Genomic DNA, 19186 nt, shown 5'->3' with positions numbered 1-19186 from the left:
AGCAAATTCATGATCCCTACACAAGTCGTAACTAAGGTACTAAGTTTAACAAAAACGAATGAATACCTTTCAGTGCAGGGACATAATCTTTTGATTTCTTCAAGATATGCTGATATTCTGCAATAGCCTCTTTATATTTTCCTAGAATCTGTTCAATTGCTGCAGCCTTATAAATACTATATATAGATTTGGGGTTAAGTTCTCTGGCCTTTCGGAAAGATTTTAGAGCTGTTGTGAAGCCGCCTCTGCTCAAATATGCCTCTCCAAGAGATTCCCAACAGTTGGCGTCCTTTGGATCTGCTCGAAGAGCTGCCTGCAAACTGGATACATAGGGAAAGCACTGTGAATTCATTTTATTAGGGCTTGTACAAAGCCCCCTATGAGCTTAATTATAACAGACAGAAAATGCTGAAACTACCAAATGTTTCATCTATATGATAAGCAGTAGCTTCAGCTTGAATCCTGTACTCTATGCTCAGAGAGTAGAGGAAGGATCCTTGGGGACTCTATATCAATGTTCCCCAAAGCATATTTCCCAAATTTTCCTATCAATGCCTATGCTCACTGGAACCAATGTGGCAGTCCCATAATACCTGATGAACCCACTGTGGAGATCGGTATGTCATTCCTCCTAACTTACTGCAAAGTCCTGAAGCTGCTTTTCATTGACACTTCATGCTTCAAGGCAAACAGCCAGGATCAGAGAAATGTCTGACATCCTCTTCCTCCACAATAATTACAGAAGCATTGAAACTCCCAGACAACTCTGAAGGATCAGAAGAGATGTCATCATTCTGCACCTGATAGTAGGCAAGGTAGCCAGACCTTCCCCAATCCAGCCTGCTTGCCATGAAGCATGGAATAACCATGTGAAGCAGCTACAGGGCTTTGTAAGTTGGCAGTGCTAGCAGATGACTGAGGTATGTACGCATCATATTTACAGTATGCTGAGGAAATGCTCAGATGATCTACATAAAAGGATGACACATTGAAAACCTACTGAGAGTTAGCATCAAGCAGTAACACTCAGAGTGAAAAAATCCTTTTCTAAAACATACAATGCAAATCATCTGCTGCACTTCAATTACACAAAATAATTATCTTACTCTGCCACTGCTTGAGAATGCTGACCAGCTCTCAGGTAATAAAGCCCACGACGAAGCCAAGCCCACTTTGCTCGCCCAGCACTTGCTCGTTCTGTCACTTCTGCCAAGATAGAAAGAGCAGTGTCCTAGCAACCAAACATAATGAGAATAGTTTATTACGTGTATGTATACTTGCAAAGAGCAGTCACATGCAAAAGAGAACAAAATAAAATTAAATCTTAATTTTCTCATGATTTAGTAGTTACTAAGCACTGTAATTGATTTCATCCACATTTGCTTGCACCTGTCTAGAAATCAACTGGGAGCCCTGCCTTTTCATCAAACACCCGCTGTGGTTTCTCCCTGATAAAAGGGTACTTTTAGAGCATTTGTTCCAGAAGACTGCTTTTCCTACTAAATCTGAAATTTGCAAACTTTGCATGCCCTGAACTCACTGGTAGTTATGTTGCATGTCCTTTAGGCAAAGCTGTGTTTATTCACATCCTCTCTCTTCCTGCATCACATAGATTTTTCTTTGTTTACACTGGGGTCACACAGAGCATCTAGGAACCAGATCTGGGACTTGGTCTTTTTCTACAGTTCCCTCCAGCTCAGTCTTTAGGCCAAATTATATTTCCCAATAGTTACATGTTCCAGCATTTAGCCTTGACAACAAACACAGATCTTGAAGTTAAGATCTGGCTCACATCCTCTGTTATACTTATTGGCAAAACTTTGCTGCTGTGCACAAATAAACTCCCCTATGGAAATGGTTGGACATATTTGTCTGATGTGAAACATCCACACTAAATTCAAGGCTGAAGTGAAGTTGCGTGTGAAGTGCCATTATGCATACATGTGCATTGTATACACAATGTGCACACACTGCATAAGGCAATACATTTGGTTTTTCATTCAGTTGTGCAATACTGACATTCAACATAAGAGTTACAAAGCATGATTAATACATATGCAAAGATTGAAATTACTACTAATGTAGGAAGTTAGCTACTATACTTTCTGTGGTAAGCACTGGTACAGACACCAATTTGTTGGGCATGTAGCAAAAATCGTGTTTACTTCTGAACACTTAAAAATATGACTTTAAAAGACATAATTTCAAAGATATAATCTCAAGTACAATAAACTTCAGATTGTTGTTTGGCACATGTTAAGATGCACGCAATATACTGAGTTCATAACAGCAAAGACCTTTCAGAGGTTCTTGCAAAGAACTTTCAATTTACCATTCCTTGCTTGTTTCCACACTGTAGTAAGGTTCACAAGCCAACCGTGACTGCAGTCACTGTCGTTACAATCAGAGTTAGTGAAATAAAATGTATTTAAATAGAAGCCTTATTTGTAAGCTTTATTTAATTGTAATGCAGTGTATAGTAGCTTCTATGAGGTTCTCCATGACTTTAAAATTTCCACCCAAAAGGCTCCCTCTATTGGTTCAACACTGAAATAGCATGGAGAACAGGACTGAACAGTCTTCTTTCAGATTTGGCAACAATTAAAGGAAGGGACTGAATTTCACATATGACAGCTTCAAAAATGCAGCCAGTCTTGCTGTAGCTATTTCAGTTGTGTGGTTGCTTCTACTGTTTTGTAGGTGCAAATAAATAGCTAAACACATAGAAATGAATTCAGAAAAATAATAATTCTGGGAAGAAACTGATGAAGAAATCAGCATCAGAGAAACAAGAATGCTACACAGGATACCACTGACTGAAAGCTAGAGGAACAAATAAAGCACAACATATTTGGGAGAACCACTTGTTATGTGTCAGAAACATCTCTTAACAAAAAAAGCCCATATCAGAAAAGTTTTTGAACATTTATGCCAATTGCTCCATTGATCCTGAAGCCAAATGAATCAGTGGGAAATATTTTTGAAGTTAAGAGAAGAGTGAAAATCTAAGATAATTTGAATTTATTTTGCTTACTATGAACAGAAGGGGGAATAATTTGTAACCCTAAAAAAAACTGAAGAAAATGTAATTTTGAACCTATTGTATTTTGTGAAGAACACTGCAACCATTCTGAATGCCTGTATTAAAATTGATAATTTTGAAAGAAAATATACAGTACCAAGTCTCCAAGCTCAGTGCTCAAATCCACTACCGCTGCTCCAGCATCACCATCGGTTCTATCTTTTTCAAAAGCCTTTTTGTAGCAGCCAAGAGCTCTGTTTTTATCTCCAGCTATATCTCTGTAGTATTGACCTAAGTAATAGAAAGCACTTCCTAGGTAATTGTCCAGTTTTGCTGCCTACAAAATATGGGGAAAAGAAAAGAAAATATTTCAACCACTGCTGCTTTCTTAAGCATAAACGTAATTGTGTTATATTATCTGTTAATGAAAATTAGCAAACTATCTTTTATATCAGCATATATCCTAAAATGACCTCCCCATTGTTTTACTTTTGTGAGCAAGTAAAACTCTTCTGTGTCTTTATAAACAATGTGAAGATTTTCAATTACTCCTCAAATGCACTCACACAACTTGGTACCAGAAAAAAACCACACTACTGGTTTCAAAGCAGCAAAAACTTACAGGCTGCATCACTATAATTCTCTGTGTTTATCACCTCACTTCCAAGACAAGCAGTAAGTTGGTCTCAAATATACAGGCAGTTCCAGGTTATGAACAAGATAGGTTCTTTAAGTTTGTTCTAAAGTTGAATTTCTATGTCGGAACAAGTTAATTTTTAAAGTGTATCTCCAGCCAATTTTTTTTTTTTTTAGCTTTGGATAGCATAGGTAAGGATTAACACTCTTGAGGAGTTAGCTTTGCTGTCTGTGCCCCTGTTCAGAAGATTTTGCCTCACTTTCTGTTCCTGTGACAATTGGATTTTGAAAAATTTTGGTCATTGTGGAAATAAGGATTGGTGATAAAAACTTCAATGGAGATACCTTTTCCCCATGATAACTCACAGGAGTGAATTTCCCTTCCTAGGGGTAGATTTTCTTTCACTTCCTGTTGTTTCATCCCCATTTATAACGAGGAGTCGTTTGTAAGATGTACGTTTGTAACTTGGGGACTGCCTGTATTAATAGCAGTCTAAACTGATGAGAGCAGATAAGAGGAGCAAGATAACAACTTTTATCACTTGGTAATAGTCAGGATGAAACTATTCTTCTGTTGCTCATCACTATTAGCCAACAGTCTAATCACTGGAGCTTTATTACAATCTAACTGTATTCATTATTAATTACATTTATTAGTCAGCAGTCATTATGCCATATGCTTTACCTTCAAAAACTGAGTGAGAGCCTTTGATTTATCCTTTCTTGTCTCTTCACTCATAAACCAGTAAGTGAGGCCCAGGCAGAAATGAAAGTCAGCCATTTCAGTTTCTTTTTCAATAGCTCTCTGGAAACTAAAAGAGAAAATGTTTTCTAAAGGATTATCTTATTTCAAATGCCCAACCTTCTAATGCAGAGCTTGGAAGAGCTACATTTGTGAGCTACAATTCCTATAACTCAGCAAGCTACAAGCCAAAATGAAATGAAATGAAAACAAGGCTTACCTTGTTTCTGCCTGAGAATAGTTCTTTTCTTTGTACTGAATCAATCCTTCAAGATAGTCGGCTTCTGCCAGATCAGGATGTGTCACTTTAAGTTCCTGTGCAATCTATAACAAAATAATAAATTCTACCAGTTCACCCAGAAAAATTAAATCATTTTAACAAAAGGACGTACAATAAAGGAAAACATACCAACCTTTGAAGCTTCCCCAGTAAGTCCTTTATTTAGATATGCCTGTCCTTTAAGAGCTATACACTTCGGATTGTTGTTTTTATCCAAAACCTAGGAATCAAATTTATATTTGAGATCTCAATCCTCAAAAAACTAAAACCTTATCACAAATGCTTATTTCATTGAGCCGTTAGTTGCTATTTTTGCAATAGAAGACTTAATTTTCATCCCATCTATAAAGGTGAAAAGGTCTGATGCTATCAGACATTAGTGAATGCTACTCGTATTAACTGTCAAGGGAGTTAACTTGGAAACATCACCGGCTAAAGCAAGTCTGGTGTGCATAAAACCTAGATGTGTTATCAAGCTGCATGAGTTCCAGCTACTTTCAGCTTCCTTCTTAAGTATCTTAGAAGACTGGATGAAAGAATATCTTTATTATTCATCCTGATATCTGGTTGCATGTGAACCTTTTCCCTCAGAGGGGAAAAACCTTCATATAATCAACAATAGTATGGTGTCTCATCTGTATAGCTTGAATGCACTTCCTGACATGGAAATGTGATAGATTTCATTTCTGAAATGAGTGTGCATGCATAGAGGTAAGACAAATACCATCTTGTCTCAGTTGGTCCTTAATTTTGAATAATTGTTGCTTTCTATCAGAGCTACTGATCAGGATGCAAACACCATGTCACTCCATCTTCAACAGCTCTGCTCAGGTCTTGCATACTCAGGTCTGTGGATTCCTTTATTGTGTTTATCCACTCAGAATGCAGTCTTACTCTTTTCTTACTGCCTTATCCCTTAATAGGTATTATTGTCTTTTCTTGGAGTCATACTTTCTCATGATATGGCCACAGCAAAAAAGTCTGAATTTAGCTGTCTTTACTTCTAGTGAGAGCTCAAGCTTGATTTGCTCTAGGACTCATTTATTTCCCTTTCTAGCAGTTAATGCTATCCATTGACCTTTTCCTCAGAGCCACAAACTATATATCCAAAACTATATTTCTCAAAATGGTGAAATAATATCTCAAAGTAGTTTGTATGCATGTGTGAATGTAGGAGAGAAAATTAATGAAAAGGGGTAATGTTGAAAACCTTTACAGGGGATGATTGCATGCGTAAGAAGGAAGATCGCTAGCTTTCCTAAAAACTACAGATCCTGTTCTGTGAAGGGGGAAACAAACTTTTTTAAAGAATAGAATCATAGAAATATTGAAAGGAATATTGGCCCTCTGTTGAGGGAGAAAGCTGGAGTTGTGAGGCAGACAGTGCAACAGGAAGGGATGGAAGCTGCATTTCAAATTGATCTGGGTTAGCTAGACATGGAAAAGAATGGAAAGAAGGTTAACCTGGGGTGGGCTGACTGACAAGATGCCTCTGAATAATATGAAACTGGGATGTGAAACAGTAACTACTCCTATCTTATTACAACAGAAACTGAGAAAGATTCAACTGTTACTTTAGTGAATGCAGAAGGTGAAGTACAACCCAGGTCTCGCCTCTCTCTGTCACTTACATCACCAATTGCATGGGCATAATTACAACTCAAGGCTGACACAAAACTTAGAGTTGCTTTTTGAAAAGCTGATCTCATACCTGATCAAGGGAATTTATTGCTTCATCTGCAGCATCAGAGCCTGGAAGTCTAAGCAAGGCCACTGCTTTGAAACAACAGGCACGTTCTTTGTGTTGCTGAAGGGAACTGGCTTCATAAAGTTGTCCTAACATCCTTAAGGCTGTCACCAAAGAAAGAAATCTAGTTCTGAACTTGCTTTAAAATCACTGTCACTTTAATATCTTAACAACGGAGTTCATTTTTAAACTTAAAACTGTGAGGAGTTAAGGAAATAATTGTTAATGTTTTATCTTTATAATATGATACATTTTTATTTTTAAAAGCTATTTTATTTTTAAAAGGATCACTTGTTCTCATTTTATAACATGTATCATTTGTACACTATATTTTCTATACTTTCAAGGGACCATGAAATAATATTCACAATAAAATTAAATATATAAACCTTAAGATCTGGCAGTAGCTACAGTGTTACCAGAAGATCACAATGATGGAGAGATCTTCAGTGTTAATTCCAGGATTGTGGAATTATTTCCCACAAATCCAAGATGCTAGCCAGCCTTTTAAAAGATTTTGAAAGCCCTTATATTAAAATAGGCTTAAGAGATAAATATAGCAACTGCATCTGTAGTTCCTACTTGACAGAGATGTTTGAAATTGCCTTTTCAGCTGCTTTCATTGTTATTTGGTCAATTCACTTTATTTTCAGTCATTTTATTAATTCTACTACTGACTTACGTTTTGCAAATACTTCATTGAAAAGGGACTAAAAGTGAGCATTCTCTGTTGTTCTACAATTACCTTGATTGCAAGAATGAACAGCCTCTTTGTATTTGTGCATTTTCACCTGTACCTCTCCTAAGTAGCACCATGCTACTGGACACTGACTGGTCTGTTGTAAACCTAGCAGGAAAGATTGTTTGAATACATTTAAAACACATGAGATCAGAAGGCTCTTGTTGTTATTAGATCTTTAAGAATGGTGTATAATGTTTTAATCCATGTACATCAAATGACTGCACTCAACATTACTTGCTCCAGCTCTTAAGCTGGAAACAGTTTGGCTTTCTTTCATGAACATCATATTTAATATTTTAAATATATTGTAGTCAACACTAGGACTGTGGATTGTTAGGTGGTTAACTTAATAACTGTTAAACTTGACATTTAACACATCACCCAATTAACTTGGGTTTCTGTTGCCTTCAGAAACTGTTCAATGATTAACTATATTGATTTTAGTGAGGTTCACTGTTAAAACCCAAGTGGATAACAACAGCTCTCCAAATGTTTTGGGGCTCGCCAACATTATGATTGGTAAGAAATTTGATTAAAAGGAGATGGTTATATCAAACTCCATTCCTCAACTTCATATTCTGGAATATGCAGTCACTCTGACCTCTTCCCACATTGCTTACCTTCTGTTAGACTTTTTTCAGCTTTGTCATATTTCTTTTCATGGAGCAACTGAATTCCTAAAGCAATAAGAGCTGGACCACTTCTTGAATCAACGCCCAATAGCTTCTGACAATAATTCAGGGCCTCTTCATTCAAGCTGCCTAGGAACATTTATTTAACCATATTTTTAGAAGTTGGCAAAAAAAAGCACAAGTAATTTTTCCACATCCACTTTTCATGTTTTGATTTTCAAAATCATAGTATTTTTCTTTATTCATTATGCAATTTAGTAGGTAGTTATTCAAGGAAAACAATTAGGAAAGCCAAAAGGAAAATTAAATATTAAAACCTTGGATGAAAGTTAAAAGGCCACATGGATTACCTGATTGAATGAAGTGTAAGCAAAGAACTTCCAGAGGATAACTCGCAGTCGGGTAGAGACGCATCATATCTTCACAAGCCGTCTTCAGTTTAGCATATTCATGAGGGAGCTTATTTTTGAAAGAGAAAAAACAGCAATTTAAGCAGCTATGACCAGTAAAAGGAAAATTGTTTTACATTGGAGCAGTAGAAATAAAGGCAACCCTTACTTTTGATAAACACTCAACAAACTCTCCATATAACTTCTGGTGTTCTTCACTTGGAATTGGCTCTGTGGAATTCACAGCCTCTTCATGTGCATTAAGGAGCTGAAAAACAGCATTACAGATATTGCATGACAGAGCATGAGAATACAAGAAAAAGAAAGCTTTTAATAAATGGTGACGGGCTCTTGCTACTATCTGCAACTAAAATTTGTCAAGATACAATTCTACTAGAATACAAACAAAAAGTAAAAAAAAGAGATATAAATTATTGCTACATTGTTGTTACCTTAGGATTGCTATTTCTGACTTGTGGAAACCCTAAGGAGACCATGTTGTGGGTTTATTTGGTAGGATTTTTTCAGAGGGAGCTGAAGCTGAGAGCATGTGACTTGCCTTTTTGACACTTATTTCTTATTTTGGCATTACCATATCTCTCCTTGGAGCCCCCGGTGGCGCAGTGTGTTAAAGCGCTGAGCTGCTGAACTTGCAGACCAAAAGGTCGCAGGTTCGAATCCGGGGAGCAGAGTGAGCGCCCGCTGTTAGCTCCAGCTTTTGCCAAGCTAGCCGTTTGAAAACATGCAAATGTAAGTAGATCAATAGTTACCGCTTTGGCTTAGAAATGGAGATGAACTCCAACCCCCAGAGTCAGACACGACTGGACTTAACATCAGGGGAAACCTTTACCTTTACCGTATCTCTCCTTTGCTGTCAATTGCAGAATACTTTTTTCCCATAAGAAAAAAGTATACTTGCAATTACAGCAAAAAAGGTATCTCCAGCTCGACCAACTGTTCTTCTCATGCTTATTTTCATTGAAAATAAAGTAGACACCTAACTGAAGGCTGATGTTGGACAGCTTTGTATAAAATAATAAAAAAGTAACCACTAACAATTCTACACACAAATAACTTTATTTAGGTTCTTTTTGCAGGGAAAGGGGGGTAGAGCAGAAGCAAGTATCATTCACCAAGTTAAGTGGAAAATATACTGCATGATCATTTTTGTAAAACAGTGTAATTCGAAGGAGGTAATGTACATGAAGCAGGGATAGAAAAGGGCATAACCAAAAAGGTCAGAAGCAGTTACATGCTATGGTACTCTTAAAATAAGAATTCACATTTCCTGCTGGGCCCAAAGTAGGTTAATCATAGATTCAAATAACTGCTTCTCAAAAAATGTATACTGGCCTCACTTTCCATTTGAAAATTCAAAACTTATCTGCCAAGGTTATTCTAAAATTTATCAGGAATAATTGTACTGTACATGTTTTTATATATTTTAATTGCATGTGATATTGTTTTAACTGAAACTATACTTGTTTTTTAGTTCCTGTACAAATAATTGTTTTCAATTGCACAGAGTTTTTAACATGCCAATAAGCTGCTTTGGAGTCTGCATAAGAAGAAAGGTGAGCTATATATTAAATAAATAAATACAATTGTATAAATGTTAGGGGTTTAAAATGACAAAACATCCAAACCGAAGCCTTACCAACTGCTGTGTTTCATTATCCTGGACATGTGTGCCTTCTTCCAGTGACTGAATCAGTCTCTTCCAGAGCTGATGAAGCTCAGAATTGTCTGCACCTTCTTCCCGTCTTATTTTTATCAGCTTGTGCCACATTCGAGCCACCTGTCAAGACAACCAGTCTAGCTTTAGTGGCTTCTCAAATCAGAAGCATGTTTGATCTTTGACTGCTAGAGAATTGGAAAACATTTTCCAATTCCAGAGATCAAAGTGAACATCTTTTGCTTAACTGAGATGTCAGACGCAATAAAGAAATAGCATTGTAAGTCGACTTTGCAGTGAGGCTTACACTGTTCACTGAGCCATACAGCTCCATAAATTGCTTTAGTGCTATGATGTGGACAGATCTCCTCTAGTCATTATTAATGGTGGTTTCCAGTTTAGAAGTTCCATAAGAACTGAATTGCAATCAGTTCTTATGGAGCATTCAAACAAAGATATCAGCCGACTACATTCTCATGCTTTAGGGTCACTCATCAATGCTGTATTTTTTAAATGCAAGACTTGTGACAATGCTTATGTAATAAAATATAGCCTTGTATAGTATGAATAGCCAAAACCTCTTTGAGGCTTTAAAGTTTCTTAAAACTCTAAAATATCTTTTAAAGAAGCTGAATACATTTTATCACTTTTTGCTTCCATTTTATTGCCTACTAATTGTCCCTAGAACAGACAGACACTAAGAAAATTAAGAATTTTCTGTCATTCTATTACTATTTCCTGTCATTCTTTTTTGGTACAAAAATGGAAAGATGAGAACAAATAAGTAATTAAAGTCTCCCTTCTTAGCTACAGAAACAAAGTGCAATCAATAAGGCTATTCATTCTTAAATGCCTCACCTAAACTCACCCACTAAGGAAGAAAACCGGCCTTACAAGGAGGAAAGTTTTAATTAATGTTGCTGAGAATTATATGTCTTTGAGTAAACAGTTAAATAGGAGGTTCTTAAGACCCTTCTACACTATTATATAAAATCCAGATTGTCTGCCTGAAAATGGATTATATGGCAGTGCAAACTCATATAATCCAGTTCAAAGCAGATAATGTGGATTATCTGCTTTGATAATCTGGATTATATGGCAATGTAGAATGGACCTTAATCACAGGGAGGAAAACTGAAGGATATTAAAGTAGGTACAATAAAGCCTACGTGGGTCTTCTTTTTAAATTCTACTTTCACTAAATTGCAAAAAGCAACGTCTCTGCAGCACTGAGTCTTCATGAAAATAGAAATAAAAAACATCAATATACTTCCAGAAAATATAATAGTAGAGAAACTGACACTGACAGAATCAATAAAAAGCAATGAATGCATACAGCAGATGGCCTAAAAATTTCCTATACTAACTACAAGGTTCTTTTGGAACATTTGCTCTTTAAAAACTGACTTATTTAATGGTTTGGTTAATGAAACCTATGAATTGCCAGTGTAAAATGCACTGACATATACTCCCCCACACCTTTAACTTCAAAGGCTTTTTGGTAATGAAAGCATCAAAGTGTTTGACATGCTTTCATTATCAAAAAAGGGCTTTAAAAAGAATTAGATCTGTATAAGGTTATCAAGATAATTTCTTTGCAAATTCACTGGGACAGTAATTGAAGCTGATGTTCTCAGCCTCTAAAGGAAATGAAAATAAGCCCTAAAATCTGAAGTGTCAAAAAAGGAGCCTGAGGGAAAACAGTGACGTGCAGCTATGAAATGGAATCACCAAGGTAATTGGGTCAGAATTCAGTTGTATGGGGAAATGGATTATAAGATGCCTCACAGCTATGTTTGAAAATAAACCTTTCTATTATTAGATTATATATTCTGATAACGTTTTCTCAAATCAGTTGCAGGAGTTAGTAACTTATCTTAAAACAAAGTTAACATATATGCTCCCATATAAGTCTGCTTCATATATATGCTGAGGTCAGGTTTGAAGGCCAAAATTGGCTTTGCTCAAGGGAAAACTTTTTGGCATGCAACATACAAATCCTTTCCTCTCCTTTTAAAAATGCATAGAGGGAACATACTTAAGAAGAGCTAAATAGGAGGGGGGGAGTTTGAGAGGTTATAATGTATGTAACTTGTTGATCTTACCATTTGTATATCTACAAATATATAGGGAAAATAATATACACATAATTCATCACATAATAGTTGCACTTTTATCCCTTTGTTGGGAAAAGGGTCTGCGACTATTATGTGATGAAACAAAATAGGTGTCTTGTGTTTGCTGGTTTCTTTAAAAAGAAAAAAAAAACCAAACCTCTGTCAAAACAAAGGAGGGAGAGAGAACTCCCCATTTGTTTAAACTGTCTTTAAGGAGGAAATGAAGGAGGGAGAACTCCATGTTTGTTTTTGCTTTCTTTAAAACAACCTGCAACAGTTGCATGACAGGAGGAAATAATATTTTGGGACCCAAAAAACAGAAGTGTGATTATTACGCATTGGCGACTATAATGTGATGAAATGTGGTAAATGAAGAAAAAGAATGAACATGCATCCTGAAAAAAAAGTGATGGAAAAAAGCAAGGAAGCAACCACAACCTGCCTCTATTAGGAACTCTATTACCTGTCTGCAATTATTAATAAAGACTTCCTGCATAAATTTCTCTGCAGACCTCATTTTTAATATGGTCTTACAGACTTTCACACTGGGTCCCTAGCATTGATCAATGTACAAATTGACTCAAGTTTGGAGGGGGGCAATTTTTGTCATCTTATACACCAGTATATACAGTAATAGAATCTGTAGCCACAGCATCCCCTGGAAGGACAGAGAAGGTAATCCTTCCAAGACTGTTGCTTGTAAAAACAATAAAGTCCCTAAGGAATATTTGCCAATCCCAAGCTAGCAAAAACCTCAGTTTAGCAACATTCTTTTGTTCAAGAGACCAATTACAAATATTGATTGCAGCAAATAAAGATCAATGAGATAATGAGTAACCTGCGGGTACTTTTTTTCTTGCTGATACAGGTCTACAAGTTTTCTACAGATATCACACCACTTCTGTTTATCTGTGCTAGAAAAAAGGACAAAAGAATGCCGATCAATATACACCAATGTTACAGCTAACATACCATATCAATTTAAAATGGGATATATGTTAAGATACTCTTATGTATTTTTTGTTTTGTTTTCAATGCAATATTCATTGAATGAATATTGAAACAAGTTTCCTGTAATCTGTTCAAAGTTCTCCTCATTCCCTATGTTCTCTAGTGCCTTTCTTTTACTTACTTGTATGTACAAAGCAGCTTCCCCTCTCTGATGCTCTTATCACGTTTGTTTCTGGACTAGTTTCCATTTTATTGGCCCCCACTTCTTCCCACTCCAACGAAGTTAGAGGCAGTGGAGACCACAGAAATAGAGTAGATATTTCCTTCATCTTTCCTACTGCTTTAAAGACTATTCATATTTTATTAATAACAATTATATCCCACCTTTTCCTTAAGGAACTGTAAGCACTGTGCATGCTTCCCCAACTTCCCACCTCATTATCACAACCCTGTAAAGTAGACGAGGTTCAGAATGACTGGCCCAAGGTCACTCAGGTGGGTTCCATGGCTCAGTGGGGATTCCACACTGTAATCACTACACACACCGCATGGGGTCATTTTTTTCCTGCAAAGACATGTTGTTTTCCCATTTTTTTCTTGAGCAAATGGAAAATATGCTTTCTTGTAACAGGAGAAATTGCCTCCTTTCCCTCTCAATTGTCTTATGAGACTTTGTGTGCTAGTAAAGTGGCTTGTGAAGAAGATTGGTGGATCTTACCACATAAAATATTTCACAGAATTCTTTTTTACTATTTCGCATAAATAGATTTCCATAAATCTAACTATATTGTGTTGCCTGAAGCTGGAATTCAGCTGTAAGACAGAAAGATTACCAGGTGATGATTATTTATGCTCGTAGGTAGAGGAGAATTCTAAACTTTTGTAGGTATAATTTAGCACTATAAAAATGCTACAAAAACAAAATAAAATAGCATAAAATAAGCATCATATGAATTTTATATTTCTGCAAATACTTTAAGATCATCAACTTATTTCTTACCTTTCATAGAGTTCTAGGAGTTTCTGGTAAACATTAACCAAGTCCTCCCTCACATCTGCACCATTTGTTTTTTCATACAAATTTGCCAGTCCCTAGAAAGTGAAAGAAGTTATTTTTAATCAACCCCTGATGTATACTGTGTTACTGAAGTGACCTCTTAATTCATTTTAGTGCTAATCCAGTAAACACTCTTCTGTACATGAACAGGTGGATGCACACTACAATAATCTTGAAAAAACAGCTTGAGTGTGCATCTTCAATGGAGAAATAATGCAGTTTGATGTCACTTTAACTGCCATGGTTCAATGTTAGGAAACATGGGAGTTGTAGTTTTATATGTTGTTTAAACCTTTTCTTCCAAAGAGTGCTGGCACCTCATCATACTATAACTAACAGGATTACATAGAATTGAGCGGTGGAAGTTAAGCTAGCTAGACAGGGGGAGTGTGTCCCTGCTGGTTCTGCTAGACCACACAGTGGCCTTCGATACAGTTGACCACGGTATCCTTCTGGGACGCCTTGCAGGGATGGGGCCTGGAGGTACTGCTTTGCAGTGGCTCCACTCATTCCTGGAGGGTCGGTCCCAGATGGTGTCACTGGGGGACACCTGCTTGGCCCCACAACCATTGTCTTGTGGGGTCCCGCAGGGCTCTGTATTGTCCCCCATGTTGTTTAACATTTACATGAAACCGCTAGGAGAGATCATCAGGAGTTTCGGAGTGCGGTGTTATCTCTATGCAGATGATGTCCAACTCTGTCACTCCTTCCCACTTATCACTAAGGAGGCTGTCCAGGTCCTGAACCGATGCTTGGCAACTGTGTCAGACTTGGCCAACAAATTGAAACTGAATCCAGAAAAGACAGAGGTCCTCCTGGTCAGTTGGAAGACCGAACAGGGTATAGGGTTACAGCCGGTGCTGGATGGGGTCACACTCCCCCTGACCCCCTTTGCAGTCTGGGGGTGATCCTAGACTCATCGTTGAGCCTGGAACCCCGGGTCTCAGCGGTGGCTAGGGGAGCCTTCGCACAGCTAAAACTCGTGCGCCAGCTGCGCCCGTACCTTGAGAAGCCGGACTTGGCCACGGTGGTCCATGCTCTTGTTACATCCCGATTAGACTACTGCAACACACTCTACATGGGGCTGCCTTTGCAGACTGTTCGGAAGCTTCAATTAGTCCAACGGGAGGCAGCCAGGTTGTTAACCAGAGCGGCGTACAGGGAGCGCACTACTCCTCTGTTACGTCAGCTCCACTGGCTGCCGATTAGCCACCGAGCACGTTTCAAAGTGTTGGCTTTAGCCTATAAAGCTCTAAATGGTTCTGGCCCAGCTTACTTGTCCGAACGTGTCTCCCGCTATGACCTACCATGTAATTTAAGATCTTCAGGGGAGGCCCTGCTCTCGGTACCACCAGCCTCACAGGTGCGGCTGGCGGGGACGAGAGACAGGGCCTTCTCAGTGGTGGCTCCTCGGCTGTGGAGCTCCCTCCCTAATGACATCCGGCAGGCTCCATCCCTTTTGAATTTTAGAAAGAAAGTGAAGACCTGGCTATGCGAGCAAGCATTCAAAGAATAAGTTTTGTTGGCTTCAACTCGGTCTGGACTAAGGTTTATGTACAATGTTTTGTGGATGAATGGCTTAAGTATTTGGTATTATTTTAAATCTGTATTTAATTGCTTATGTTTTATTCTTTTGTATTGTTGTGTATTGGCATTGAATTCTGCCAGTTTTGTAAGCCACCCTGAGTCCCTTCGGGTGAGAAGAGCGGGATAGAAATAATGGAAATAAATAAATAAAATAGTGTTGAGCTGCATTATTTCTATAGTGCAGATGTGCCCTAAGAGTTCAGGATCATGGGAGTATCTCAGCATTCCCATTAACACCATCATCAAACATCTCAGCTTTCCCATTACCACAATCATCCCAACAACAGAGAGGAAACAGATGTTTTTCATTCTTGTTGGGGATGTGTCAAAATCCCCTCTATCAAAATCTTCATCTTTGCTACCAGCTGATGCTCATTTAGCTGGGTAGTGAAGGGAAGTGGGCAAGTCTCTTAGCATACACAGGAAAGTGAAGGAAGACTACATTTAATCTAATCCCAACTGAATTTGGACACAGAATTTTACCTCTGTAGTTTAAACAGAAAATCTTTCCAGATGGAAGAAAAGATGTTTGCAATATTAGTCTCTGTACTGTCTGAAGAGCAAGCTGAGCAGCTGTGTTATTGATGCATTAGTAAACAAAGAAGAAAAAATCTCTCTGAAAGTGCTGCCAGAAAGGATTAAAGCGCTCAATAAAATGGTCTGGTGTGGTTGTACCTCAATCCTTTACTTCTGTAAGACACTGAGGCTTTTTTCCACATCATTGAAAATTATACTGAACATTTACTTACCTGCCATGCCAGCAACTGCCCTGGTTCAAGTTCAGTGGCCTTCCTGTAGGCACCTTGGGCCTGGTCAGGTTGTTCCAGCTCAGCAGCTGCTAGGCCAATGAATACCCAGGCATTGTAGTTATTTTTTTCTTGTTTCAGGACCGTCTGTAAAAACACGTTTGAGTATAAAGCACCTCACAATACAGACACAACCATTAATACACATTTCACAGCTGAAAAAACAAAACTTGTGCCTCGCTTGGATACATCACTGTGATTTGTACACTGCCCTATTCAAAAAAAATCAGGATAATGCATGACATTGAAAGCTATAGAAGATCATATCTAAAGAGGATACACATGTTTTATACATGATCTGTCCCAAAACTAATGGGAATGACTTTTTTTTTTTTGCACAGCCCAGAAGGGCCAGGAAAGGAAAGTGGGGATTCAGGAGAATGGTATGGCACCCTCATAGAGTCAGATCATTTGCTTCTAGCTCAGACTTTGTATGGTCATTTTAACATGAACCCTCCAGTGGGAGAACTATGATATTCAGTGCACAACATAATTATTGCTTTGCAGTAGATCAAAGGGTCCACAGCTACAGAGAAAGACACCCAATACGATATAATTTTAAAAATACACTGAAAATAATTTTAAAATTGCACTGGTGAGGATTCCTCCAAAAATATCCCATTTCATGCGAAAATGCTTTGCTTACATCCAAATGCCCGTTACCTTGCAGTGTTTCAGTGCTTCTTTGTATTCTTTATTTCTTATGGCCTCTCTGGCATTTTTCAGTGCTGCTTTCACTTCCTTGTTTGACATAACTGCTGATACTATTAACAGAAGACAACTATTATGTAATAAGCAATATTAGTTCTTACAGCTAACCAAACTATCACTTTATCAATATAATAGCTGGTCCAGATACAGAACCTAATCAAAGCAAACACAGTTGAAATGCACAACAGCCACGTATACACACAACAGTATGCCACAATCCCAGAGAATCCTGGTTTACCTAGTCATGCATGGAACCCATTTAGTTTTTATTGATTTTCTCCATCAGCAAGAATGGCTAACTCTAGGAAATGAAAACTTACAATATCATGTGACACAGGGTTCCCGCCTTGTTGCATCCTTTATAAGCTAGAACAGTGTTTCTCAAACTGTGCTCCTCCTGGTGTTTTGAACTTTAGCTCCCAGAAATCCCACCAGCTTACCCACTGTTAAGAATTGTGAAAACTGAAGTCCAAAACCCTTGGAGGAGCCCAGTTTGAGAAACTCTGAGGTAGAATAATAAACTCTGCTTTCCAATGGTGACTTGCAAATAATATATCCATTCAGGAGCTGTGGCTCTCAGGAAATATACTATACTAGCCACTGAATCTTTTATGTTTTATGAAGACAGAAGGCTAGCTTAGGAGAGCAGGAAAAAAGATTCTACCCAAACATTAGGAAGAACTTCCTGAGGGCAAGAGCTGTTCAGCAGTGGAATACGCTGTCTTGGAACATAGTGGTCTCTCCTTCTTGGGAGGTTTTTAAGCAGAGGCTGGATGGCCATCTGTCAGGGAAGCTTTGATTGTGTATTCCTGCAGGACAGAAGGGGGTTGGACTGGAAGGCCTTTGTGGACTCTTCTATAAGCCAAATAGTTTCCACAGCTCTTTAAGCTGCTCTTCATAGGGCTTGTTCTCCAGACCCTTGATCATTTTAGTTGCCCTTCTCTGGACACATTCCAGCTTGTCAACATCTCCTTTAAATTGCGGTGCCCAGAATTGGACAGTGTGTGATTCCAGGTGTGATCTGACTAAGGTAGAATAGAGGGGGTAGCATGACTTCCCTGGATCTAAACTCCTATTTATTCAGGCCGAAATCCCATTGGCTTGAACTGATGATATAAAGGTCTGTATTTCTATCTACACATGTGTAAGCCTTCAGGTGGCCTCACCAAACTACAAATCCCAGGATTCCACAGCATTGAGCCATGGCAGTTCGAGTGGTGTCAAGCTGCATTCATTCTACACCAGGCATGGGCAATCTTAGGCCCTCCAGGTGTTTTGGACTCCAACTCCCACAATTCCTAACAGCCTATTCTGCAGTATATGCAACTGCACTCAGGGGTAGAAACGGAAGCCTATAAAGACCAAAAGACCTTGCAAGTCAAGCTTTGAGAATGAGGATTCAGAGGATCATAAAGGCGACCCAACAGAGATTGACAGACCGCAGTGGAATCTTATACCGGTCGGTGGGCGACCAACTGCCCCAGAGATGCCTCCTGGACGGTCCTCCCTCACGGTTTTTCCCTCTCCAGGGACTCGGTGCAACAGCCCATTCGCCGGGCTCCAAGCGGAAGACCTTCGTCTCAGGCCGCCCGTCAATCACCCGCCGCCCGTCACCACGCCTTGCCACACAAACCGCCGTAGCCCCGCCCACTGAAAAATGGCACGCAGTGCGCATGCGCTTGGTCCCTATTAACCTAACTCCGCCTTCCTTCTCTGACGTCAGAAGGAAAAAAACAAAAAACCTCGCAGCGTGTCACTATCAATCCCTTCCCCAGCGTCGAAGAGGCGGGAAGTTTCGTTCCGCGAAAGGAGAGATTTAGTCTGAATTCCCCTCAAAGTTTGGGTGCATTAGATTGAATACAGTTTGATGCTATTTGGAAATGGCATGGCTCAATGCTATGGGGCCATGGGAGTTGTAGTTCTACACAGGCTATCAGGCATGGGCAAACTTGGGCCCTCCAGGTGTTTTGGACTCCAACTCCCACAATTCCTAACAGCCGGTAGGCTGTTAGGAATTGTGGGAGTTGGAGTCCAAAACACCTGGAGGGCCCAAGTTTGCCCATGCTTGCAAGTTAAGCTTTCTCTGACACAT

The 19186-nt window shown here is 38.7% G+C and overlaps 1 protein-coding gene across 3 annotated transcripts in view; it reads right to left on the bottom strand.

Moving 5' to 3' along the window:
* skic3 (SKI3 subunit of superkiller complex) overlaps positions 1 to 18746 on the bottom strand; it is a 47421-nt gene extending 28675 nt beyond the window's left edge. For 2 of the 3 annotated variants that reach the window (XM_003216365.4, XM_016991741.2), the window contains exons 1-17: positions 18552 to 18746; positions 17047 to 17147; positions 16327 to 16470; positions 13934 to 14025; positions 12821 to 12896; positions 9848 to 9988; positions 8360 to 8458; positions 8152 to 8260; positions 7790 to 7930; positions 7173 to 7274; positions 6392 to 6531; positions 4814 to 4900; positions 4621 to 4724; positions 4344 to 4470; positions 3180 to 3359; positions 1107 to 1231; positions 67 to 320 (exon numbers count right to left, since the gene is read on the bottom strand). In XM_003216365.4, coding sequence (XP_003216413.4) covers positions 67 to 320; positions 1107 to 1231; positions 3180 to 3359; positions 4344 to 4470; positions 4621 to 4724; positions 4814 to 4900; positions 6392 to 6531; positions 7173 to 7274; positions 7790 to 7930; positions 8152 to 8260; positions 8360 to 8458; positions 9848 to 9988; positions 12821 to 12896; positions 13934 to 14025; positions 16327 to 16470; positions 17047 to 17136 — 2011 coding nt within the window. In that variant the 5' untranslated portion in view covers positions 17137 to 17147; positions 18552 to 18746. Of the gene's footprint in view, positions 1 to 66; positions 321 to 1106; positions 1232 to 3179; positions 3360 to 4343; positions 4471 to 4620; positions 4725 to 4813; positions 4901 to 6391; positions 6532 to 7172; positions 7275 to 7789; positions 7931 to 8151; positions 8261 to 8359; positions 8459 to 9847; positions 9989 to 12820; positions 12897 to 13933; positions 14026 to 16326; positions 16471 to 17046; positions 17148 to 18533 lie in introns of all 3 variants that reach the window. The other variant, XM_062974215.1, reaches the window with a different exon arrangement.
* Between the last annotated feature and the right edge of the window lie 440 nt (positions 18747 to 19186).

This window comes from Anolis carolinensis, chromosome 2 (genome assembly GCF_035594765.1).
Source record: "Anolis carolinensis isolate JA03-04 chromosome 2, rAnoCar3.1.pri, whole genome shotgun sequence".
In the NCBI taxonomy this organism is placed as follows: domain Eukaryota; kingdom Metazoa; phylum Chordata; class Lepidosauria; order Squamata; family Dactyloidae; genus Anolis; species Anolis carolinensis.
This window is presented reverse-complemented; position numbering and strand designations above follow the sequence as displayed.